General features: G+C 39.2%; 1 protein-coding gene across 2 annotated transcripts in view; it reads right to left on the bottom strand.

Moving 5' to 3' along the window:
- The window catches only part of LMBRD1 (LMBR1 domain containing 1), a 69,232-nt gene extending 60,911 nt beyond the window's left edge, over positions 1–8,321 (bottom strand). For both annotated transcript variants that reach the window (XM_015622593.1, XM_015622594.1), the window contains exons 1-2: positions 8,211–8,321; positions 7,544–7,720 (exon numbers count right to left, since the gene is read on the bottom strand). In XM_015622593.1, coding sequence (XP_015478079.1) covers positions 7,544–7,720; positions 8,211–8,276 — 243 coding nt within the window. In that variant the 5' untranslated portion in view covers positions 8,277–8,321. The remainder of the gene's footprint in view (positions 1–7,543; positions 7,721–8,210) is intronic.
- Positions 8,322–25,704: the final 17,383 nt, after the last annotated feature.

Below are 25,704 nucleotides of genomic sequence, written 5' to 3'. Positions count from 1 at the left end.
GGTCAGAACTGTTTCTACATCTTTCTTATAAGCTTTCTCTACATTGAAAGGCTGCAACATCTCCCCAGAACCTTCTCTTCTCCACACTGAACAGCCCCAACTCTTTAAGACTGTCTTCAGAGGAGAGGTGTTCCAGATCTCTAACTTTTTTTGTGGCCTTGTTTTAACAGCTGTCTTGTGCCATGGGCCACACAGTTGGACAAAGTACACAATGTACACAATATTTCCATCAAAGACCATCTTTGTTTAAAATTTGCATATACAGAGGCAACAATACTTAGACATAAGAATAAGAAATAACTTTTTATTATGATCAGTTATATATAATTCCTTAACTTTTATTTTTATTAGTTATTACATCAGTTTAAGCTATCATCTCCCTGTTCACAAGTACAAGACGTCACACTTTTTTTTTGACCAAGACTTGCATTAATAAATATTCAACTTAGCAATAACTAATTTTAAAGTCAACTTCCAAGAGCACTTATATCCCTTACTTGAACAAGAGCAAAAGCAAGAGAACTACTCAGTCCTGGGGAGTAGCCCAGAGAATGGAAGCAATGGAAGTGAAAACACAACTCTTAACCATGTTGGAAACTGCAGTCAGCCAGATGGCTGAAATCAAGTTCTTGTGCCCACTCCCTCTCCTCCAAGAAAGGAATTATTGGTATAAGAAAGTTAAATGTTTTATGACAGAATGGCTGGCAGACAAACTCAGAGATTGAATACAATTGTCCAACATTGCCAGTACAGCTAAAACATATTTCAGAATTGTTTTAGTTTTGTGGGATCCAATCTATAAGTGGTCAAGATCAGGAAATATCCAGAAGAATTCTTTAAAAGTTAGAGAACACACCAACAACATAACTGAATTGGTGGAAAAAAAAGAAAAATATCCAGTACTGTCAAAGCTCTCTCATTTCTGTATGCAGGCTTTCTTTAAACTGGTAAGATCAATCATTTTTAGTTGTAAAGATGCACACACTAACAGGGAGATATGAAAATGCAAATGAGCACACTACTTAAACACTGCTCCCATAGGACTTAAAGACATGTTGGCATCTGATTTATCAGTTCTCTCAGCATTGCATAATGTCTTCTGGAATATGGGCTTGAAGACAGAAAAAGTGTTCATGGTATATCTCAGAAAATCAGCACCACCTTCCTTTTTCTTCCCATATTAAGACTTCCAGTAGGTCAGTTTACATTAAGTTTTTAAATTCCACTGTATGAAATAAATTAGATTATCATCCACCTGGAATTTGAGTAGAAAAATACACATCCATTTTGACATCTAATCAGGAAAAAGAAAGGATGAAAAATATTTTAGCAAAACGGGCAGAAGCAACACCTGAAGTACCAGTCAGGTACACAATAAGCTCAGTCTTTGAAGATTGCCAGACTCACACCCAACAGCATTTTAAATAAGAAATTTCTAGGCATTTCTATTAAAATATACCACAAAAGAATTTGCTAAAAACACATACAGAACATTTAAATTGCCTCATATTAAATGCTAAGAAAATGCTTGCTTTAATCAAGCCTAAGGGAAAACCAAGATTGAACTGGATTGTTCACATGGCTTGATTTCAGGTAACTATTGGAAAATAAAATTATGAGCAATGGAGATGTTTAAAATGCAGAAAAAAGAACAAGCAAGAAAAGCAACAGCGAGACCCAAAACTTAAGAGGCACAGCCACTGTACAGAAGAGGTAGCCAGTAATGGAAATAGAACATGGTTTAGCTACCCAAGAACTGCCTCTCCTTCAGTTACAGAAAAGCACTTTTAACCCAATAGAGAGGCAGAACTTTAAACATTCTAATTGCTTTTCTTTTTGTTTTTCAAACTAGGTTGCATACAGGACCAGAGTATACTAGGAAACATACACTACACCATATTAAAATAGTGAGTTGCTATATTACACTAAACAAACTTAAGTTGCAAATGTGGGCATTTCACCATTACTTACATCTGCCTCATCATACAAACTTTGCATTACTCTGCACAAGAAGAATATGTAATGCAAGGCAATTTAATGGTATATCATAATTATTATGTCAGCTTTCAGTCAGCTGCCGAAGCCTCACATTTAAACAAACTAAAAAGCAAAATGCTCAATTCTAACAGGCAAATTATCCATATGCACACACCATCAATGCAAAGACAGTAACGAGTTCATCTGAGCTATTTCAAAGGCTAGTGACAGCAGCACTGTCTTGTCAAAAGCAAGCACTGCTACCTAACAAGTATCAGAGCTCTGACAGTCTCAGCATCTCTGGTGACATACTAAGCTGCTAGGTGTAGGAATTCACTCAACTAGTACATCCTTCTCCTCATTTGGACAGCCTCTAGATCTAGTCTGTTTTCTTTTCTACCCATTACAACCCAAGCATACAGTATATACAGCAAATGGCTTAGAAGCACAATAGATTAGGGAGGTCAAAATTCATACTGCCTTCAACAAACAGTTTAAGGTGTCAAAATGGGACCACAAATTCTCTTAGGACCTGCAGAATTCAGGAAATCCGCACTGTTGTGCTGTACTTCGTTTTGTTCCATGCAGTTTAGCAAGCTTATGTCACCTTTAAAATACCTGTACCAATGCATTGCACTGTGAGACAAGGGAAGCTACAAACTGCAAAGCACTGTGCAATGAGCATGATGACCCATATTAAATTATTATGTATGGATGCTAACTATGAAGCAGGGAGCACAGTGCCTGTGGAATAGCAGGCCACATAACTTTCTCAGTCTCGCCTGAGAAAGTGGCCTGGGAAATCATAAGGAGGAATTAAAACAATCCTCAGAGATAGAAAACAGCCTTGCAGGTGCTGTTTGTCTGTTCCTTGTTTTCTTGCAAGAGAAAGTCAAGGGGTGGTGAACCTCACTGACCAATGATGGTGATGTGTTAGTTTACTAACCAATAAGAGTTTTACTTTTTTGTACTTTCACGTATTGGTCTATAAAAAAGATCTGAGGTAATAAACTGGAAGAAATTCTCCTGTCAACTCCCAAGAGAGTCTGTGTCATTCTTCTCACTGCTCCCAATAGAGTGACAATTATGCTTAAGTATTTTGTAACATAAGCCATGTTAAAGACAAATGTAAAAAGTACATATGCTAGTAAAATGATGCTATGTAAATAAACTAAAATAGCAGCTTGAGACACTTTAAATTCACCTAAATGCTAAATCCAAAGCAAAGTTTCCTTAGAAGATTAATTTTATAATTATATTCATGGAAAATTATGAAGAACACTTGCTACCACATTAATCATTGAGTAGTCTTTCTTCTCCCAGCAACTCTGTCCAGTTAGTGACTCATGTTAACATATTTCCACAGAACAGTACTATTCAAACTGTACAGATAACTTCCCCAGATAAAATCACTGCAAGTTAATCTGACTTTCCCCTCATTTTGGTAAGGGAACAGCCATGCATCTCATTATTTTGTCCCCACTAAATTTTACATTTCTACTGTCACTGCTGGACCCTACAAGACTTTCATGAGTGCATTCCCTGCAAATGCCCCTTAACAGAGCTTAAAGTTATGCAACATTACAGGTTTCAGTAATAGTGATGTTTCATCAAATGTAGATGAAGCACTCATTCTTCTGATCAGCCTCTCCCAAAGCTTAGGCAACAAAAGGAAGATGCAGGATGAAAGACTGGAAAGTGAGTTTAGCATGGTTAGATATGGAGAAATTTCATATATAGATCTCAGATCTTCCAGCCTGTTACCTTCAAAATGGGACAATGCCAGGATTTTGACTGCCAGATGCAAAGTAGCATCCAGAATCACACACATCTCAGCCCCACCTGCCTAGCATCAATGTTTTGGCCAAGTACTATGCTTCATGAGTAGTAATTCTTGGGAAGGAGGCATGGTCTTAGTCAATAATAACATCTCAGTTAACACCTATCTAAAAATAAAAACGCTGGACATTTCTATGGGTTTTGTATTCTGAGCATCTACATAATGAGTTACTCTCCTCTCACCCTGGTAAGATGCAAAAAAAAAATCTTAAATGGTCTGCAAAACTGTTTCAAGCAGTCTTCCTGCTGGATGACAAAATCAGCTATACTCTAAATATTTATGAGACTTGTAGGTCAGACCAAGAGGTCTTGGGTTCCTGCAGCAATATTACGTTTCTAAGCTATGGTGAGGTTTTTTTTCCTATGTTCTTGTAAGTCCAACAAGTTTTCAGATCAAACAGATCAGATGCAGCTGGATGTATCTGAAGTCCTTTGAAACAAACTAAAGCACTGACAATGCTCACAGCCAAAACCTTTGAGCTGAAGTGGTGCTGTTGAACATTATCAGGACTTCACTTACAGGTGATACTCAAGTCTTTATTAGTATTAAACCAAAAGCCTCTTCTCCTACTTGAGAGTACTATGAATCAAAGTAATCCCACCCTCCAGAAAAGGTGTCACAGTGAATTCTACAGTGTAACTACTGTGAAAAACTTGCCAATACCCAACCTGCCCAATTTACTCAGTATAAAAACTTCAGGATAATACTTGATAAGTCTCAAAATATGATGAGATACACCATTATGTGCTAAATGCTACAAGCCACTTTTTTACCATAAACAATAATTTGTAGTAATTGAGAGATGTATAAACAGTATCTTTACAGTCCTGTTGAAATGAAGAAAACCTCAAGTTACAAAAGGCTGAAGAAGGCATAGCATACAGCCCTTGTCAAGGAAGGTACTTGAGAACACATGATGAAGGAAAAGGGCTATACGACACTTTAAAGTGATTTCCTCCAGAAAGCAGCATAATATTCATAGCCTTCAGAAAAAATTACTCTGCTTGGGTACTACAGTTCAGCCAATCCTTGTAGCCAGGACATACCACCTCTTCCCATGTCACAGAACATACACACAATTCACAATGAGAACTTTAAACCATCAAAGCCTTCAATTTAACCTCTGCTGTTAGTATAATATGATTATCCCCAAGTTTTCGACGAGCTTATTCCCCTTGTAAACCCTCAGCTGTATCTACAAGTTGACAGTAGGGTCAGATACATTAAAAATGAACTGAAAGTCCACATATAGTACCTCTTTCAAGTTGAGCACCCTTGTTTCTCATCACTCAACAATGACACCAGGAATTACAGCTGGGAAGTAGAGGAAAAATGTACATATAGAAGAAAAATTTCTAACTTAGCATCTGGGTAATTGCCATTACTCTTTTGGCATCAGCTTTGAAATCTTCCAGCTGGAAGGTTTCTTGATGAACTACTAATTTATCTACAGAGAATACTATCCACATCTGCTACCTGGATCTCCCTCAAAAAGTCACTGAGATTAAAGACTTAACTCACTCTGTCTATCCAAAGCAATGGAGGTTTCTTGCCAGAGCCATAGTCCTTCAGACCCCAGCATCAATTACAGGGTCTTGGAAGTGCTGGTTTTGAAAGCACAGTCGAGAGAAAGGCCAGTAATCTTCAGGAAATAGTCTAAACACAATTCAGTCTATCCTACTTACAAAGCAATAGCAGGAAAGACGTACATGTTACCGAGGTCAGTTTAAAAGCTTGAACAATTCATGAAGACCACACAACTATAGAAAATGCTGAGCTTGAAAGGACCATCAGGATCACTACTCCCAACCATGTGCCTCATTTTAAGATGTCGTCCTACTTCAACATTACCCCTAAACTGAAAATACCAAATCAGTTAAACTGGTTTGTAGGTTCTGACTGATTTCAGATTCACTCAACTTAGGTCACATTAGTATTTCTACACCATAATTCCAACACCTGTGTTTGGATCAAATGCATTAATGTTAATAGATCTCCTGTTATTTATTTCTGCAAAGCTAGAAACTCAATTCAGCTGAGACTTAAAAGACAGAAGAATGCTTCTTCAAGGCAGTATGGAGCAATTGTATTTCAAGAAGCCATGAGAAGTATCTACAAACATTAGGAACTAAACAGGACAAAGAAGCCTCAGAAATAGAGGCAAAAAGGTGCTTTAAAAACAAGTCTTTAGAACAAGCATGAAAGCTTGCTCTCGGTACAATTTTTAAATAGAGTCTACCCACCTCACCATATCACAACATGTGTCCATTAACAAGGAATTCCAGCCCATGAAAAACAGTATTATAAGTAGTTATCCTTCTAGTAATTGTATTTCCTTAATTAAAAATTTGTAGTGACTGCATGAGACCACCTTTGATGACCTGTTTTCACAGGTTTGTTTCTAATCAGGCAAGGTACACATAAGCAAAAATGTGTCCTTTGCAATTGCAAATTCCGCTTAGTCCCCAGTAGATGTGCAGTTTTCAGCTGGACCTAGTTGCATCATGGTTTTTTCTCTAGTGAGGCTCAGTGTATTTAAGAATATCATTTTCACTGAATTGCTAGAGCCCTGACATATGAAAGACCTCTTCCATCTTCTGTATTCACTTTAATTCTAAACAAGCAAGGTCTGAAAACACAAACTTTTCAAACTAATATTGAGTAACAGCTTAATTTATTCTGTATTAACCCTGAACAATAAAGATAAAAAAAACCACACCATAGCTATTCTCAAGTGCGAAAAATCACTGTATTGGCTGCAAGTTAGTTTTGAAGCATTACACAGACCTGGCAAGACCTATATCTTCCTTTGGAAGTAGAGCTGGAAGGGAATACAGTCTGGTGTGCAAGCATTTACTTTTCTCCCACCCTATTTTTTTCAGGATTATAACTTTAACTATAGATCCAGTGAGGCTCTAAACTCAAGTAAGTTGCTATTCAAGTTAGCTACACACTTCAGTTTGACCTCTTATTACTCTCAATGTCCTCACAAAGACACAGGGTCAATACCTTCAAGAACTCTTCTTGAAAATTAAAGTAGTATTTGAAGCATTTGGAAGCTCTCTTACAGAAATGCTTAGAGCATATGACAGCAAGCAGTCATCTCATGAGGAAGTCATTTTTTACAGCAACCCCCTACAGTTTATAAATGCAGTAGTTCAGTTAAGGCTTTATCAGCCAAGAAGAGATACTGCATTCCCTTCCACCAAGGGTTTCTGCAGGTTTCAAAATGCTTATTAATTCAGGCTTTACATTATAGGTATATTAGCATAGTAAATCTTTATAAATCCTTAAATGTTTCAAATTTTTACTGATAAAAAAGACAATTAAAATAATCCTAAATTACAAAGGGGCAATACAGTCTATTTTTGAACAAAATTGTAAGATTTGATTCTACAATGTCCCATCACAATACTCTAAACAGCAACGTTTAAGCAATTTATTTATATCTTCAGGACACTATATTTACTCTTATGCATGACAAAAGGAACAAGCATTTGAAAATGGGCAGAATATCTGAGAAAGAATAAAAGTCAAAACTGAAATCCAGTTCAAATACCAGACATGAGTGTTTTATGCACAGTACAAGTACCCAGCTTTGACAAAAGTCAAGACACTAAAACAGGTCTTAGCAGTGGTTTCAAACACTTTGACAACCCGAGAGCATTCTTTTGCAACACAAGTGTTTGCTTTGAAGAGGCAATTAACATTTTTGAAAGTCCATACCTTAAATGTACCATTTTGGTTTTTCATGTATGAGACCAAAAATATGTCCACTGGCAGAAGCGCTGATGTGATAAGAGCAACAGCCAAGGCAAAAATTGCTGTTATGGTAGAAATCACTTCACTTTCCCGCCGACTCTGATACTTGCGAACATAAACCCAGCAGAAAATTAGAATGGCCTGAAATACACAGGGAAAAACACTTGTGAGTTGTATAATAACAATGTCAGCAAGCAGGTATTGATGTTAGACCCTATATGGATGACTGGCATAGCATCAACACACCTTTTACCTGAACACTCAGCACCAGCATTATACTGACCACACCAAAGTCACTTTTCCTCAAGAGCAGCTTGAGCAACACCAGCGCTCACAGACAGAACACGCGAAAACACAAACAGCGCGGCTCGCCGGGCAGGAGGGCAGGGCAGCCCCCGCTCGCAGCTCGGAGCTCTGCTCTGCCCTGCCCTGCGGCACCAGCGCCGAGGCACCCGCGGGAGCCGCAGGGAAGCGCTCGCGGCCGGGGCAGGCTCAGGGGCACGGGCGAGGAGACCGGGAGGGATGGCTAGTACTGGAACAGCGAGCGGCCGAAGAAGGAGTAGCAGCCGGCCCAGGGAAGGGAAAGGGATGCATGAGAAAGCCGCCGCAGGGCGGGAGAGCCGCCTCTCACCAGCAGCGCCAGGCCGAAGAGGCACCATCCCGTCAGCAGGTCAGACGCCGCCGCCGCCATCTTCATTTCCGTCAGCGGGAGCGCGGCCACCCCGCTGAGGCGGTGCTTAAGGCGCGGCGGGCGCGCGTCACCGCGGCAACCGCCCCACGCCCGTGACGTCACGCGGCCGCCCCGCCGCTGCCGCCTGCGCTGCTGGCAGGGGAGCTGCCGCCGCCTCGGGAGCCCCCCGGGCCGTCCCGTGGCAGAGCGCAGCCATCGGGGGGCAGGAAAGGGGAGTCGGCGTGATGGAGAGCTGTCCTCACCTCTTGCTCCCGAGAAGGGTTCGCCTGTCCTTTCCTCCCGGGGCCGAGAGTCTGCGACAGGGCAGCGCTCGGTCCGCGGGGACTCTTGCCTGAGCGACAGCGGGAGGGGAGGAAGGGGGTTTGAGGAAAGGCAGAAGGTGCGCTAAGAGTTATCAAGAACTTTCAATCCTTTTGTCGTTCCTTCTTGCTCTAAAAGTACCTTAAACCATCTCCCTGCGTTGCCTGCAGCGCCCGGAGGCGCCGGACGGGTGTGCGGGAGGTGCGGGCGGCTCGGGGCCGCTCCCGGAGGGATGTGCGGGGAAGGTGTGCGGGAGCCCCGCACCGCGGTGCCTCTGCCCCGGGCTCCATTTAACCGCGACAGTGCCAAACTTCGGGCAGGGTCGCGGTCTGATGGGAAGCCTCGCTTCGGGACGCCGTGCCCGCTGTGAGGGCAGCCGCAGGCCGGGACGGGTGGCGGGTCAGGAGGTACTTTATGCAGCCCGTGTTCCTGAGAGTGTGGATTTGTTGGCACGGGGAGTGGGAGACCCTTATCTGCAAGGTGCTGCCACGTGTCTTAGTCTCTACTTTGCTCTAAGCGCTGCATGCATACAGTCATGGAATCATCAAGGTTGGAAGAAACCTTTTAAAATCGTCCAGTCCAATCATCTGCCCGGCACTTGCCACTGTGACCCCGAAACCTCTAAATCGTCACCCAGCACCAGATCCGGACAACTCTTGCTGCACCCCCAGGCATGGGAACTCCATCACTTCCATGGGCAACCTACTGCAGTGCCTGAGCACCCTAACAGTGAAATTTTTCTCAATATCCAATCTGAATCTCCTCTGTCTCAGTTTAAGGCCGTAAGGTTGGGTGCAAAGGGGTCTGCCTGCAGGAGTGCCCGGGGATAGCCTGGGCCCTGTCCGGAGCCTGGGCTGCTGTGCCGGGTGTCTGCTGCGTGCACAGGCAGCTCAGGGGTGGAAATGTTCATGTGCCTTGCAGGTTCCTCAGCCTCGGTACAAGGGGCTCAAGAGACCTAAGCAGGCAAGGATGGCCACATTCATGTCCTGAAACAATGGATATGTTTTCTGTGTTTCTGTTTGCTATGAGAACAAAAGTACTTGTGCCGAGTAGGAGATTGAAATTCAGACTCTTTTGTTTGTAGCCTTGTGAAAAGAGATTCATGGGCTGAGGGAGCTCAGCCTGGGAGGGATGAACTTCCAGATGCTGAGGCCAGTGGGGGTGATGGAAGCTCCTGGTATCAACAGTGTTTGTGAACCATGTGTGTGGCCAGGTAAATGGAAGGACTTCTTGTAGGCTCCCAGCCTGGAGACATCTGTTGATGAAGGGGCTGTGAGAGCCTCATCCCAGACAGGTCTTTGCCTCTGCTAAGACTTAATTTGTATGAGGGAGCATTTATATGGGACGATAGTGTATGGTGTTGCTATATGGTGAGCCATATCCAGGGCTTCTGAAGTGTATGCTCAGGTGGACAAGTTCTCGCAGGAAAGTGTACTCGATGGTGTGTGTGGTGGAAAAGCTTTGTGACAAAGTGGCTGATAAGTTTTCTGGGCTTCAATTTGCTGAGACAGTGTTGTGACAGCACTCACAAGCTATGTGTGGGGTGGTTGGGGCAGCAGGAGTTCAGATAGACTTGCAGCTCTGCAATAAAGGGAACTATGTGTTTGGGAGGACAGGAGAAACAGAAGCTTTGCCTCAGAGCAGTGGATACATGCTGTATTTCTATTTGTTGTCAGAGCAGTGTGGAAGGCACTGTCACAGGGCAGCATTCATGAAACGAGTAATAATGGAGCTGAGGAGGGTTCTGGAGAGCTTGTAAACCTTGCAGGTAGGTACCTGCAGGGACTGTGTTGACTCATGGAGGTAAATGTTGCTTGCAGGGAAAATACCTGTGCCATATATTAAGTTACTGTGAGAACAATGCAGGTGGAAGCAAAATGAAATGAATATTCACAAGGTGGCTGGATGGTGGGCTGTGGGTTCAGTTTTTAAGTGAGCTTGTAGCATTGCAAGGAAGGGTCTGCTGGTGGAGAAGTGGTATTGTTTGGGAGGCTCATTCTGGAGCAGCAGGTGTTTGTGCTGTGTTTTGTTCGGTGTGAGGCCAGGGGCAGCAAGCAGGTGGCTGTACAGTGTCTGTGCAGCTCATGAGCTAAGTGGATAGTTCATGACAATCCAGATGAGCTTGTAGTCTGATAAGAAAAGTGGCAGATATTATATAACTATAATTAGTTACAGGTCAGTAAACAAATATTGTATGTCCTTTTAGTTGTTGGAGGTTTAGGGTTTTCCCTTTGTATATTTTTGTATTATCTCCACCACATGAAACATTGCCCTGGATGTCATTACTATTAAATATGTATGTTGTAATTCAGAATTGCCTAAGAACCCATGAAGAATTAAAACCCTCGAAGAACTACATTAAAAATAAACTATTCCCAAGAGGGAAGGGAAGTAATTTGCCTTTGGAGTATATAAAGTTTTTATGTTTTGTACACCACACCTTTCCGAATAAAATATTGATATACCAAACATCAGGGACCTGTAACTGTTTAAGAATTAAGGCTGCTGTTAAAACTAAAAAAATAAATGCTATAGCTCTATGCTACCACAATTCTTTTTGTTTTGACACAAATGGTAACATGAATATTTAACTTGCTATAGTAAATAAGCTGTAAGTGTACTTCAGCATGATCAAAAATCTTTTTCATTCTAAACAGCTGAGTTCATATAGTTTAACAAAGATTTTTAAAAAGTCAACTGCCCAAAATTATAGTTTCCTCTAACAGAAAAATCCAATCTTTGAATCTTTTACTTTACATTTTTGCAGTAAATGATAATATTAAAGAAATTGCCATCATTCTGTCACATCTATTGTTTTTTCGTAAATATGGTTGATAACCTAGTTTTAATTGGGAAGTGGGCAAGGTTTTCTAGGTTTCAGTAAAAAATGTCATGTTCCTGTGTGTAAAATGATTACTGTAATTAATAAAGGAAGATTTTCAATTTTTGTTAGAAAGGAAGTAGTGCTTTTAGGTACAGTGCAGGCAAAATGGAGGTTTTTCTTATGTTGCCACTATGGTATCTGAATGTGTTTGGTTTTTTTCAATATCATGTCACCACTAGCATTCTGAATGTTTTTTCTTATTCCTTAAAGTTCAGAGTTTATAAATTCAAACAATTTTATCTCTTATTTTAGTAAAATCATCAAATCTTTATCTGAAGAATTATCTACAAACAAAATCCAGAGGATTGATTTAATTTATTTTTTTTACCATTGGGTGGAACATTGCAGATGTCAAGTACACAAAAAAATCTTTTTTTGTCCTAGTAGTTTTTTAAAATTTTTTAAAATGTTCAAGTAATGACCTTTGTCTACACATTATGCCAACAAAACTCCTATAAACATGTCTTAAAAATGGCATTCAGTTGATGTGTTGACTCTAGTGAGGAGGCATTTCACCCATTGTTACTATTCCTGAGGAACTTAAGACTAACATTTTTCATGCCTGTATTCACACAGCTCTTTATGTAAGAGAGTGCTCACGGATAAATTTGTGATCAGATTTCTGAGTACATGTCTATTGACAGCACTACCCTTGAGGATACATTGGTTAGATGTTCCTTGGCATATCAGGGCCGTGTTTGTGTTTCTCAGTCACTGTAGACAGCTTCTAGGATGGCTGGATGTAGTGTCCCAAGCCTACCTGCATTTTACTCAATTGCAGTGTTATGTCATGGGGTGAAAATGAGCAAGGACAGAACAAAACTACATAAGGCAGTGTGTCAGTAAGACTAATCAATGTGAGACCATGGGCCAAGAAATAAGAAGTGAGGCAACTTCTCACCAGCACAGAAGAAATACTTCCACTCTGTACAAATAGGAGGTGAGAATAAATGTACTTTTTTCTGCAGAGACTTAGTGCTTGAGAGAAGGTAGATGGTTGTGGTATGAGCCAGCCAGTGAAGTAGCATCCTTAATACCAAAGTTATTGATCACCTACAAGCTGAAAGATAGTGTGGTGCCACTTTGAGTGCTTGGGATCCTCGTGGTCAGCAGTGCTAGTGTTGGTTGCAGTGCTGTACACCAGTGCTGTGTTTCCAACAGCCAGGTTAAGCTAGCATGGCGTATAGAAAGATCTCAGTAGTTGTCCCTGTTGTGCTGTTCTCTCCTACACTTCAGTAGTGGATGTGCACCTTTTTGTGCCTACACACAGACATTTGTCTTGTGCTCTTTCGTGCTTCTTTGCTCTCGCTAATAAAAGCTTTTATCATCAGGGTGCCATCGTGTGCAGCAAGATGAGTGAATGCACTAAAGAGTGGTAGTGAAGTACTTGTGTGGGGCATCATGTATGGAGTCAAGAGTGAGAAGAGTATAAAAAGTGATTTCTGTAAGGGTTTTCTGGGCACGTTTGTAGCAGGAGTTGATAACTGCAAGCTAAATAATTGTCTCTTTAAAAATTTTTACTGTACATAAAAAAACAGGGAGGATTTTTGCAAGTCATTGTGATAATGTGTGAATGAAAATAGAATAAGTAAGAAGAGAGTGCTCTTACTGTATTCCTCAACAGAATCTGATAGGCATTGTGGTGGTAGCAGCCATAGTGTGAAAAAATAAAGATATCAGTGGACTTCCCTACATACCATTCTCTTTCCCACACAAGATGGTTGCACAATGCCAAAAAAAAGGGATTACAAAAATTTTGTGTTATAAAGAAATACATAATTTTAAAATAAACTTTAATTATATTGTTTATGAAATAAAATCTTTGCTAAAAAGAAGTGTTATAGTAATTCTTATGTATATAGGAAATAAATCCAAACTATAGAAAATGTCTTAGATGCTACTTCATAACTTGTGGAATTTACTTTTACTAAAGTATTCATGTGGTAAAAGGACAGAGAAAGAAGATGATTGGTATTATAGAAATTAAAGTGCATGAAACAAGACACCATCTTCATTTTGACCAGGACAAGGGATTAGAATCATACTTGAGCTAGATAGTGTACATACCAACAGGGAGCAGGTGCTCCTTCTCACTTGACTGAGCTCCTCATGTCACCACTTGATAATCCCCCAAGTTTTAAGCGGGCTGAAAGCATGTGGGCTAGTGACAATGCCATATTTTAAAATTCCCTTATTAACTCAACTTGTTCTATTTTTATTTTTTTTTCTCATGTTAGAAGAGAAGATAGTGAAAATGGGTTTAGCAATATTTGACAAAATGTGTCATGGTCTTATACTTCAAGGTATAATTATTCTTTGTGTTATGTGGCTGAATCCAGTAAAACCAGTAAACCCGATGGCAGGGAGTACTCTGGACCTAGTACTCTCCAAATACACACAATTAACCATTGGGAATAATAACAACTTTATTTTAAATGCTTCAACTTCTGTGAAAAAAATTGACTGTAACTTCTTGAAATGACTTTTGTTTGATGTGAAGCTGTAGCTCATTTACCACTACTGCAGACCAAGCTAGATTTCTGAGATTGGTGTGTCATGCATCTCATTTCCGTACTGTACTTCAGTGCTTACTTAGTCTTATTTAACCAGTAGCACAGCTTGGATTTCTTCATAAACACCGTTAATAGTTAATTTTCACACTACAAGTTTGATTTTATGCTGTACCCACAAACTTGGATGTCATTTATCACTAGCTTAATGTAGATGCCACCTTCACATCTTTGCTGCTTGTATTGGTTCCCTAAGCTAAAATGTTACCTAGGTTCAAGATCCTCAGTCATATCTATGTTTTCAGAGTGCTTGGATTTAGTGCAGTCTATCATTCTTTTCCACTAAGAGAAACCTCATTTTCTCTTTAAACATTTTTCAAAATCAGTAGTATACACTGATGTATCAGTGACTCAACATTTACATTAAAATAGGGACAAGGTTTTATGAACCTTATGAAAATTTCCATTTGACTTTAACTTGGTTTAAATCAGCTCAGTCCTTATTTTGGGTAAGAATAGGGAAAAAAAACAGTTTTCAAAAGAAGCAATGATATCATGATGAGGAAAACAGGTAATCACATTGGGTTGGGAATAAGGTTTTCTCAATATTTAGTGGAATTGAGGGAAAAAGTACATGAAATGGCTTAGCATACACTGGTGTTCTCCCCAGCATACACGTCAGCACTGGCACATTGTTTTTTGGCTAGCCAATGTCAAAGGCTGAATCACCATTTTTGGAGGCTAAAGATAGACTTTCTGTGCCATCAGTTCACTTTTTGTGTCTATTTAGGGAAAAAAAATTAGTCCTCCTCAACCAGAATTTTATAATAAATTCCATTAAATAATTTATTTAAATAATTGATATAACTTTGTATAATCAATATATATAATAACTGAAGTACTTAAAATGGCAAAGTCCCTAAAACGTGAATTTCTAAAGAAAAATTAAAACTGGCATAGTTTGCAACTAGTAGATTCCTTATGAAAGCACAGAGCTGTCTCAAGGTGGAGAGGAATAGCTAATCTGTGCACTAAGATGTGTGTTTTTTCTTGTTGTGGTGGTATTGAAGAAGAGTAAAGGGTTTTTTTAAAATTCTTATTTATTTTGGAACAGAGGTTGTCCTCCTAGAGGTTGCAACATGCAAATAAAAATAAAAAGTTGAGTCAGAAATTTAGAATTAATCTATGGAAGAATTTTGAGTGGTTTTCTTTTCATGAATTATTAAAAACTGCATGGTAATGTTTATGGAGTTTCCTTTTTATTCATGGTTCCTTGGTTTGTTTACTTGAACAAAACCAGAATTTTTAAAAAGGAGTCTGAGGGCAGAAGATGTGATTCATTTCTCCAGGACATAGAGAGTGTAAGTTACTTTCTTTAAGAAGGGTTGCAAAAACAATCAGAACCTTCAAGGTTCTCAATTTATTTTTTTCTTTTTTTTTTTTTCTGAAATCAATAACTAAAAGCTTTTCTGAATGCAAATTATAGTTCTGCATGAAGTGTTAAGAACAAAAGTAACATGCACTTCCACAACAGAAGTGTGTGAACATTCCCACAACAAAAAGGAGTGTGGCTGTTGTTTTCCCATGAAACTTTCTGCAAAGATACTGCTAGTCTTTAGTACATGGGAAAATTGCAGCCAAGGCATAAACATGGAAGGAAAATGTTTGGAGATCTTCCCAGGATGCACTGAAGAAACAAGATGGAAAGTAAGCAAAACAATAGATTAAATTCTGACCCTTTCAATTTAATGGAAAAGCTGCCACTAAATTTAGCTAAGTATTGATACTACTGGAAAGGGCATAGTGTAATCATCATTATGCTCCATGGGCAGTGACCTGCTTTTATGTCTGTGTCAAAAAGTTACACAGAATTTTTCATAGTTTAGGGTGTGAGCAAAGTGAGGAGTACCTTCTTGTGCACAGAAAAAAGAATGTAATTTGGAATCACCATCTTGGAAAAGATGCTCTCAAGAAGAAGTGATAGAATTTTAAAGGTTCTGACCCACAAGGAACAGAGAATAGAGAATAATTAGTTATGCTCATATCAAAAGAAAATGGGCACAAAATAAATCAACAAGCAGCAGACTTAGAAAGAGAGTACTTAGTAAAATTTAATCAAAAAGTTACTCTTAACATAGGATGATTTGAATACCAAGTATGCATAGGTTAAAAATTAATAGAGAAATTCATGGATGAGAGGTCTGTCAAGCAGTATTAAGCACTAGTGCAGAGAAGCAGCCTCCAGCTCAGAAGGCCCCTAAGCAGGGGAGTGCCAGAATGGACAGGATTTGCAAGGGGAGATTGTTAAGCTTTCTCTGTTTTCCTAAAGGTTTGTTTTGGCATTAAAAGGTCAATATAGGAATCTGTACAGTCTTTCAGTCATCTCTCTTACTATGTTTCAGATAGTTCAGCTCAGTATGCCTGTTTTAGGACATCAACAAAGGCTGGGGTTTGTCAATTTGATGGTGTTAGAGGATAATCTTCATGATAAAGGTGAATTTCTTCTGGCTCAGAAGACTGATTCAAAGCCATCTACATTATTTAAAGCCAGCATATGGACTGCATAAAGAATCCTGGGCATCAAGGGCTGTCTAGAAGCATAGAAGAGCTTATTTTTATATTATAATGAACACTACAAACAGGTAAGCCTCATCTCTCAAAATAGGACTTAAGCCCATACCCAGGAGCACAAGAAGTTGCCTGTAATTTCAGAACAGGGGAAAAAGTAGGCTTAATGCTTCCATTCTCTCTTCCAAGAGAGAGTTGATGAATCTAATTTTCTCAGTTCAAGAAACAGACATAAACTGGAGTGGGTCCAGAGGAGGGTCACCAGGGTGTTGGACTGTGTAGTACTTGTTTTGTGTGGAGAGCTGAGGGAGCTGGGCTTGTTCAGCCCACAGAAGAGATGGCTGTGGGTCCCAAACAGCAGGCTGGCAGGGAGGCTGGACAGACAATGGAGTCAGTAGGGCACAGCAGGAGAAGTGACAGTAGGCATACATTAAAATAGGAGGACTGAATATATGGGGGAATAAAGGTGTAAGGATAATTAACAGTGGAGAAAATAGCCCAGATAGGATTTGCGACATCTATTCTTGAAGGTTTACAAAATTTGACTGATGAAACCTTGAGCAAGCTGGTCTGGATTCATTGTGACCTTGTTTTGAGCATGAGGTTGGACAAGATGCCAAAGAATCACTTCCAACCTGAACACATCAGTGATTTATGCCGTTGGCACAGCAACTGTATTTAGACAGAAGATAAGATTTTAGAGAATGCAAAGAAAAACATTATTCTCAGCAATTACACCAGAAATTGGATAGTAGGGCAGTAGTACAAAGCAATATCCTAGAGAGGAAGAATAGCATGAGATTACGGCTGCTGACTGTGAAGTATTATCATTAAGATCTTTTTGATCAAAAGTGGCATAGCAGTAGTTACCTCTGTAGTTTTGACTTCACAGAAGAGCAAATTATTCTACTTTCTGCTATTTCTGTCCTATCTAAAATGAATGCTCTGTAACGACGTGGATCATTTATCAGTTAGTTTTCAGTGAACACGGATGCAAACACTGCTCTGTATATGCCTGTAACCTGAGACAAAAGCTTTAAACACATGAAGTCAAATGAACTGATTCTGGTGCTAGAAAACAGGTTTCCTAGAGAAGATGTGGATGCCACAGTGCTGGCAGCGTCCAAGACCAGGTTGGATGGAACTTTGAGCAACTTGGTCTAGTGCAAGGTGTCCCTGTCCATGGCAGGATGACAGGAGCTAGATGACCTTTAAGGTCACCTTCACACCCAAACCATTCTATGATTCTAAACCAACTGTGCAGAGCCAGGCATGTGTATGTACATAGTGAGGAGCAATCTTAGAGTCTTGATTCAGTATTGAAAGTTCTGGCTTGTATAATGTTCTACAAGACCCAAAAGAATGCTAGGGCTTCATGCTACCACTAAGGCTTACTGTTCCCTGTACCCAGTAAAGCAAACAGCAGGGGTGGATCCATGTCACAGTAATACCTGACAAGGATTCAGTTTAAGGTACTCTTCCTGTTTCATTACTTCCTGCAGGTGAACTGCTTTCCTCTTTGGGCTGCAGCTGAATAATCATTGAAGGAGGTAAGGGAAACAGATGGTATTAATAGAGGAATAGTGATATCGAAACTCATTATTTTTTAATCGGTGACCCAAATAAATAGTTTTTAGTCAACTTACAATTGCCAACGGCAGCAATTTAGGCGTAGGAATCCCGTTTAAGTGACAGACGCCGGGCGATCCGGGGCATTTTCCGCTCTTGGCCACCAGAGGGCTCCCGCGGCGCAGTTCTCCAGAGTCGTTTCCGTGCCGGGGATTTGCCAGAGATCTCGGGAGAGCAAATCTCCTAAACTTTACTTGGAGGAATTTCGCTTTTCCGCAGAAGTTTTAGCATAGCAAGAACTTCGGGAGATGGTGTGTAATATATAAATGATTTATCTTTTTGAAGTTAAGTATGTATCAGTTTTAAATCAAATTTTTCAAAACTAAGAGGGATTGTTCCAAATCTTACTTTTTTTATCAAGCTCAGTCACTATTGATGGCACCATTGCTTTCCAAAGCATTGAAGCATATGATTCTATGCCATCACAAAAATTTCCATTTCTCTAGATATGCACAGCTAGAGCTTACCTGAACTCTGCTATTTCTTTACCATATATTCAAGACAGAATTATTTTCTATTAATGTATGACTAACTTACCTAAAACATTCTTTCCAGTATTTGCAACCACAGAATTTCCTTTCTGAACCCTGATGAACATGGTAATTCAAGAGCAGATAGAAAATCATAATAAACATGGTCCTGTTGATCTTTTCACCTTCATCTTCCAGTCTCTGTTGGTCTCTTATTTGTTACATGACAGACACACAAATAGGAGTTTGTACAGTCCTGTATTTCTTCTATGTATTAACAGATCCCAGTGACTGTTCTCCCTCCCTTATTCCAGCAACTATTTTGCTTTGTCATGAAAGTGCTCGGTTAATTTGCCAGATTCTGTCCCCATTTTTTTTGGCACAAAATAAAAGTGATACAGACAGTAATTTTCTGTGCAAAATACTAGAAATGCACATATTGTTTTGTAAAACGATGCATGGCAGGTATTCACTTAAATGATTATGTGCTTGTATTTATTTTGTGTGTATATTTGCTTTGATTTTAGAAACCCTGCCACTTTTGTTTTTTCACTGGGTCATTATTTGCTTTCTTATAGTCACCAAATTAAACAAGTCCATAAGAAATTTTGCTCTATTTAAGGTAACTGCTTGCTACAATGTCTCCGAAGTTTTAACCAGAGGAAGGAACAGTGCCCAAAAGAACCAGGTGCACAGGCCTTACTTTCTGTAGAAGCAAACATCAAAATATCCCACAAAGCAAGTTTTTAGTCACTCCAAGAAGGAAAACCCTGGTGGGAATCCCGTATGAAGAAGAGTTGAAAATACGTGCCCAGATGTGTTGGTAGTCAAATTTTTTTGGCCATCATTTTCTGGCTAACATTTTCCTGGTTTTTCCATGCTGGCTGCATAAAAGATGTAGAGCAAGTACAGTCTGCAAAGAAGACACTGTTTGCTTTCTGCTTGTCACAGCATACTTCCTATTACAGGAGAGTATTTTTTGGCATGGGAATGGTCTTTGATTATTACAGAAAAGTCTTCAGGACACCTAATAGCAACCTACAGACAGGGCAAGGTCATTGAGAAAAATGAAGCTCAATGGTTCTCAAGTACACAATGGGAGGGTGGCAGCTGGGCACAATCAGAAATGAGAGAGGTTCCAACTGGATATGAAGAGAAATCTTTTCACCATGAGGACAGTCAAACAGAGGAGCAGGATGTCTGCAGAGATGTAGCCTCTCTCCTTGGAGGCCTTCAAGCCCTGACTTGCTTCACTACCTGCTGCTGATTACTATTTCTGTAGCACATCACACCAGCACTCTTACACTGGTAAAGTCATTCTGTTGTAGACATTGCTTAAATTTCCCCCTGCCTTAGCTGGTGTAATCAGTTGATTTTCGGTTTGTTGTTAGATAAGGTATCAGTTCCACTTGTCCACATTTGCACGTGATCTCCATTGTGTGGACTCTAGAATGTTACCTATAATGTTGTAATGGAAATGTCATCTAGCAAGCATGTATGTTTTACCCTGTTTTCTACAACATGTACTTGTTGGTCTTTTGTAAATTAGTTCATTTGTATTTTTGTGCTCTTTTAAGTAGCATACTCAGAGTGTGATATTTTCCAGCGTACTACAAGTTGATTTAAGATATTTTCCAATGTGTAAGTATTTGTATTATGACTTTTATGACATTCACCATCATCTTTGTTCATGTTGATCACCTTTGAAGTCCTAGCCATTGCAGATGTTATCAGGTTTTATTCTATTTGGGTTTTAGTTGTGTTGATTTTTGGCATCATTCAAACAAATAATACACTACATCAATGTGTTGAAAATACAAGCGCTTTCTTTAAACACACCTGATATCTAAAGGATAGATTTCCAAATTAATTTAAAGCATTAATTTTTGTTGTTATTAGCAATATTCTCCTTCACAACGGGGTTCTCTCAATATATCTCTACTGGAGACTATTCATATGCCTACCACTAAAACTGGACTGGTTTTATAAGTAAAGCAGGTCTGCAAGCAAGGTCTCAGTGCACATTTTTGTATGAGAGAAAGCAGCTCTGAATGATAGTAGCATACTATCCTACTTGATAGTAGTGATAAATCAAATGTTTTTGAAAAATAAGCAGTTACAAGTTAGATGAGGCAGATTGCTAAGCAACTTCAAAATTTGTTTCAATCCTACTTTTCCCATTCCAGTTTTCCAGTTGTCAGAAAAATAATGTTCTCACATGTACTTAGAACATTCCCTTAAAATTTGGAAATTGCTCAGCTGGCTTGCTGCAAAACTATCACATTACTGCTAGATAAACATCATTGAGTTGAGTGCAAGGCTTTGCTTTCCTTGTCTAGAAAACATTGTGAACAGCTTGCTGTTGATATGAAAATGACTGAGTAGGAAATAATGGTATGTCCATTTTTGTAGGGTGATTAAGACTGTCCAGGAGAAAGATGATACAGTGAAATCAAATACAAGGTTTTATTTGTGGGAGCAAATAGCTGACCTTACTGAGCTTCATACAGCATTTTGGAAAGTTGAAAAATTTTAAGGGAGGTAACAATAGCTTCAAAATACTGGGATGGCTTAAAAAAAGTTGGGATTTAACAGAAAGAAATGATAAGTAGTAGTAGTGTAGCTGTGCTACTGCTTTATATGGTATTGATCATGTAACTGCCATTGTGCAGCTTCCACTGTCCAAGCATTCTGCTTGCTAATTGATGTCAGTGAGCAGGAATGGTCCCAGAAAAAGATTCAAACCAACCAAACAAAAAACCCACCTACCACAAAACCACAGTGCTTTGTAGCAAAAAACAGATGAAATAAAGCAAAAGCTCCTTCAATCCATCTTTGTTATTCAGAAAGAGTTGAGAAGGGCCTAAGTTTGTACGTAGTAATAAGACTTCTGATACCATAAGGCTATTTAACAGATAAAGGCATATAATCCAAGCAAGCAGTCTCTCTCTGGTATATTTATTTCTTAATTGTGCTCTCTCTGAGGATGACAGGAAGCATTGGTCATACTTGCTGTTTAGAGTGAAATCCTGGCTCCACTGAGTCCTGACTCACAGCAATAGCTGCTAAGGGGAGGACACATAAAGCAGGTGTGACATTCTGGCCCAAATGAAGTTTATGCCAAAGCATAAAAAACTGCATACACTTAGTGAATTCAAAATTTCATTCTAAATTTAAAAACTTACCAAATTCCCATGCTTACCAGAAAAACTAAGGTGCTTTACTTCCACTAAATTTTTAGTTCTCTTTTGTTCATTCTTTCCAGTGAGATCCTGGAGTGGAGCTATATAGCAGCAGCATCCTGCAAGCAGCACAGGAGACAACAACCATGTCATAAATAAGCAAATCTCACAGCAGAAGGAAAGGTCATTAATGGAACTGGGATCAGTCCTGTGGGAGAAAGTTTATTTCAGGAAAAACAGTAAGAAAAGGAATGACAAAAATTTGTTTCTAGATAAGGATTTTTTTAATATGTTTAAAAATGTTTCAGTTTTTAAATTAACCATATTGACATTTTTTCAGTGTTATTTAGGCAGAAATTAAGTTGAAGCTGTTTTCAGGGGGGTTTCTCATTATGCTATTTTAATAGTAAAGGATATTCTATTTTAATTTTTCCTGACTTGTGGTGTTCTTGTTCTTAATGCTGATAGGTTTTCTGTAAATCATTGTCAAATGAACTTCTCAACTGTCAAAGTTATGAAGAAATTTTAATACATATTTTAACTTAAGAGAAGCTGAAATATGGGGGAAGATGGGGAAATTATGGCTCCCCATAATTATGGCTTAATTATGGATTAAATATTTCTTAAGGCATCAAAAGCATACCCCTTGGCTACAACAGAAAAGTGAGATCCAATCCTTAATTGAATCTGATTTATAGCAGGATTTTTGGTCTATGCCCACTTACACATCTGGAATGAACCATATAATGATGCTTCACTCTTGTCACCATTTACTGATAAACAGAAGAAACTTACAGGACTTTAAAATTGCTAAGTTATTAAAAAAGATTATGCAGCTGCCTTGCATAGTATTCTCTACTAAAGGGGTTGAATGAATCTGATTTTATCAAGATTTGCTTGTGTTTCATTAACAAAGAGATAAAAACGAATCTAGCCCAAATCTAGACAAGCCCATTTGGCTACCCTATGTCAAAGGATACCCTAGTATCTTAATTTTCACTTCTGTTTCTTAGTTTTTGTCTTATGGCCTCAGCTCCTGACTCTCATACTGTAAATAATTCAAAAGATAGAGTAGGAAATCATTAAATTATTTGATGTTTTATATTTTAGTTATCCTAGTTTACATAGGTGAGCAGTGATAGCCTCCCATGTGCTAAATGACATCCTGCCTCCTGCCCTTTTTTCTTGTATGGTTTTCCTTGCCTTGTCTCTCCAGTCTAGAGAGAGCTGTCATCATGCAGGCAAGGCAGAGGATTGGGGAGTTTGATGGGACAGTTTTTGAACTCAAAGTGATGGCAATGGCATAGACTGAGAAGCATTTAAGATTTCTGAGTTAATTTCTGACATGAAAAATTACATTAAGGTGGAGATCTGGGCTGTTACAACTGTCTTCCATACTTCCTGGGACCATCTTAAATGCAAGTGGAGAATGTTCTTTTACAAATTTGTTTAATACTTTGATAAAATCACAGGATTGTAAGTCTTCCACTGAAAATATTACTTAAAATTTTACCATCTCTTAGATAAAGTTAGATTCAATTTTAAAAAGATATGTACACCTTTGCTATTGGCCAAGGTAAGTTTGTGTTAATGAAAGTCTTGAGGAGACTTGCTCCGAATATTAATGGAAGGCCTTTAAGTAGATGTAACTGAAAATTCTTATTTAATCATGTCTGCTGCAGGCAATGCTTCTGGAATATTCATTTAAGTCCTCTGTATATAGAATTTGACTCAGTTTATTAGTATCAGTCCAATTTACTTTGTGAACAATTTACGTAATTATAAAAATGTGTTGTAGTAGTGTAGGTCATTTTTATAGTTAACTTTTAGCCATGAAAAGAATATAAATATTTCTAAATACATAAGACTATTTTATCTAAAGATATCTAAAAGTGGTCATAAAGTTTATTGAAACCGGTTGAAAGCCCACAAATTCTTTAAAACATTTATCCATGCCCAGAAGCAGTTCAGAAACTAAGGCTGAAGTTAAGAACACTGCCACTAAAATCAAGAGAGACACTTACAAAGAACAGTTAACCCCAAATCTGTATTTTCCAAGGGGAATTAGTTTAGACATCTCAGGTGCCTCACATGACTTGCATTCAGGTTTCACTCTACTTGCTGTTTGCTTACACCTGTAGACAGGAGCATAACTCATTTCCACAATTCCCTTGGCCTGAACTAACTGCTAATGCCTAAAGCGGGATTTAAACTTGTGATTAAACTACTTTTGGTTTATTAACTCTGTGGTCTTCACACCACAGGAACACAGAAAATCAAGTGAATGTGTATAATCCTTTGTCTTGCTGTAATTGCAGAAGTGTGCTTGGATGTAGACAGCTTCTTTCTCTGTAGACAGCTTTTTTTCTCTGGTAGCACTTCCTCAGAGGTTTGCTGTGATGTACCACAGACAGCCAAGGGATACACTCAGACTCCCACTGATTTATGCAGCAAAGCTCAGTACTAGGGAGGACTCTGAAGGATGTTTGCCAGATTTGTCATTTGGAACTAGGCTAGTCTAATTTGGCAGTCAAACCCAGGTTCTGATTGCAAGAAATAATTCTGTGGGAATGATAAACCCTGTGTAAGAACAAATGTGTGCCTCATGCAAGCTCTTGTTTTTGGTTATTTCTTCTTCTTAGAGGCCTTCTGTGGTTGGAGTTTCTTGGGGCTTTTTTGCTTGATTTAGGTTTTTGTTTCTTTTTCACTTCTGCCAACAGGCTTAGTGTATTCTGTTTTAGCCTATTCTTTTTCTAATTTTATTCTCCAGGCATCAAATCCTCTGTTGAAGTGAATTTTAAAGTTCCCTAAAGACCAGTGAAGTATCTGTAACTTGTTAACAGCTCCTTAAAGAAGTAACCTCTATTCTAAGTCCTGGGAAATGGAACAATATTGCAATAGGAGAGACAAGCTCAATGTTGCTGATGAACCTTTGAGCAACCCAGTCCTAGAGCAGTTTGTGAATTCTTATTTTTTAACAAATCTGACTTATAGTTTTAACAAGTGAACCAGAATTACTTCTTCACAAATAGGTTTGGAAGCATGTCAAGATATGGTTGTTCATACTGAAAACAAATTTGGAGAAACACTATTTTGTTACAAAAAAAAAGCTGTTTCTTTGTGAAAAGTGTCTTCCCCTTGTAGAAGCCCTGAAGAGCTAATATGCACTGATAAGGGTGGAGCCAACCAAGGATTGTTGGAAATAATACACTGTGAGAAAGAGCAAGATGTTGTTGGAGAAGAGGGGAGAGCATATGGAGGTGAGGCAGCACTTTTCTGGGAAAAATGTCCTTGTTTTGGCTCCTGGAGATATGTACAACTCAGTACAGCACTGGCACCGGAGTGAGGTGAAGAAGCTGGCATGGACTTTAAGGATCAAAACCACCCAAGTTCCCTGAAACCCTCCATTTCCAGAAAGGTCTAGAAGAACCAATTGCACATGCTAACTGATTTACTTAGAATGAAACTTTGTTACCGCTGAAGATCAATAGATCACGCGAACACAGGTTGAGGTATGGTGCAGAAAAGAGCAGAGTTTATTTTCCTTCCCAGGATTTATAGGCTTCTGACCATGGCCAGGGATTGGATGGTCAGGATAACACTTTCTCACTGCACTGGCCATAAGAAATGCCCATCAGAAGACGTGTAACAGAAAGAATGCACACATATCTATGTTTACAGTTACTGTCCTGGGAAAGTCTTTAGAAAACCATGTCAGCAAGCTCAGAAGCTGAGCTTTCCAGGGCGACAAAACTTAACTCTACAAGGGCAACAAAAAAGTATCTCCACAGGTCTGGGCGCATCAGCTGGATCAACACTGGAGCCAAGACCCCTTCCCTTCCCTTCCCTTCCCTTCCCTTCCCTTCCCTTCCCTTCCCTTCCCTTCCCTTC

The sequence above is a fragment of the Parus major genome, chromosome 3 (assembly GCF_001522545.3).
Source record: "Parus major isolate Abel chromosome 3, Parus_major1.1, whole genome shotgun sequence".
Lineage (NCBI taxonomy): Eukaryota > Metazoa > Chordata > Aves > Passeriformes > Paridae > Parus > Parus major.
Note: the sequence above shows the minus strand (reverse complement) of the source record. Positions and strands in the feature narration are given on the sequence as shown.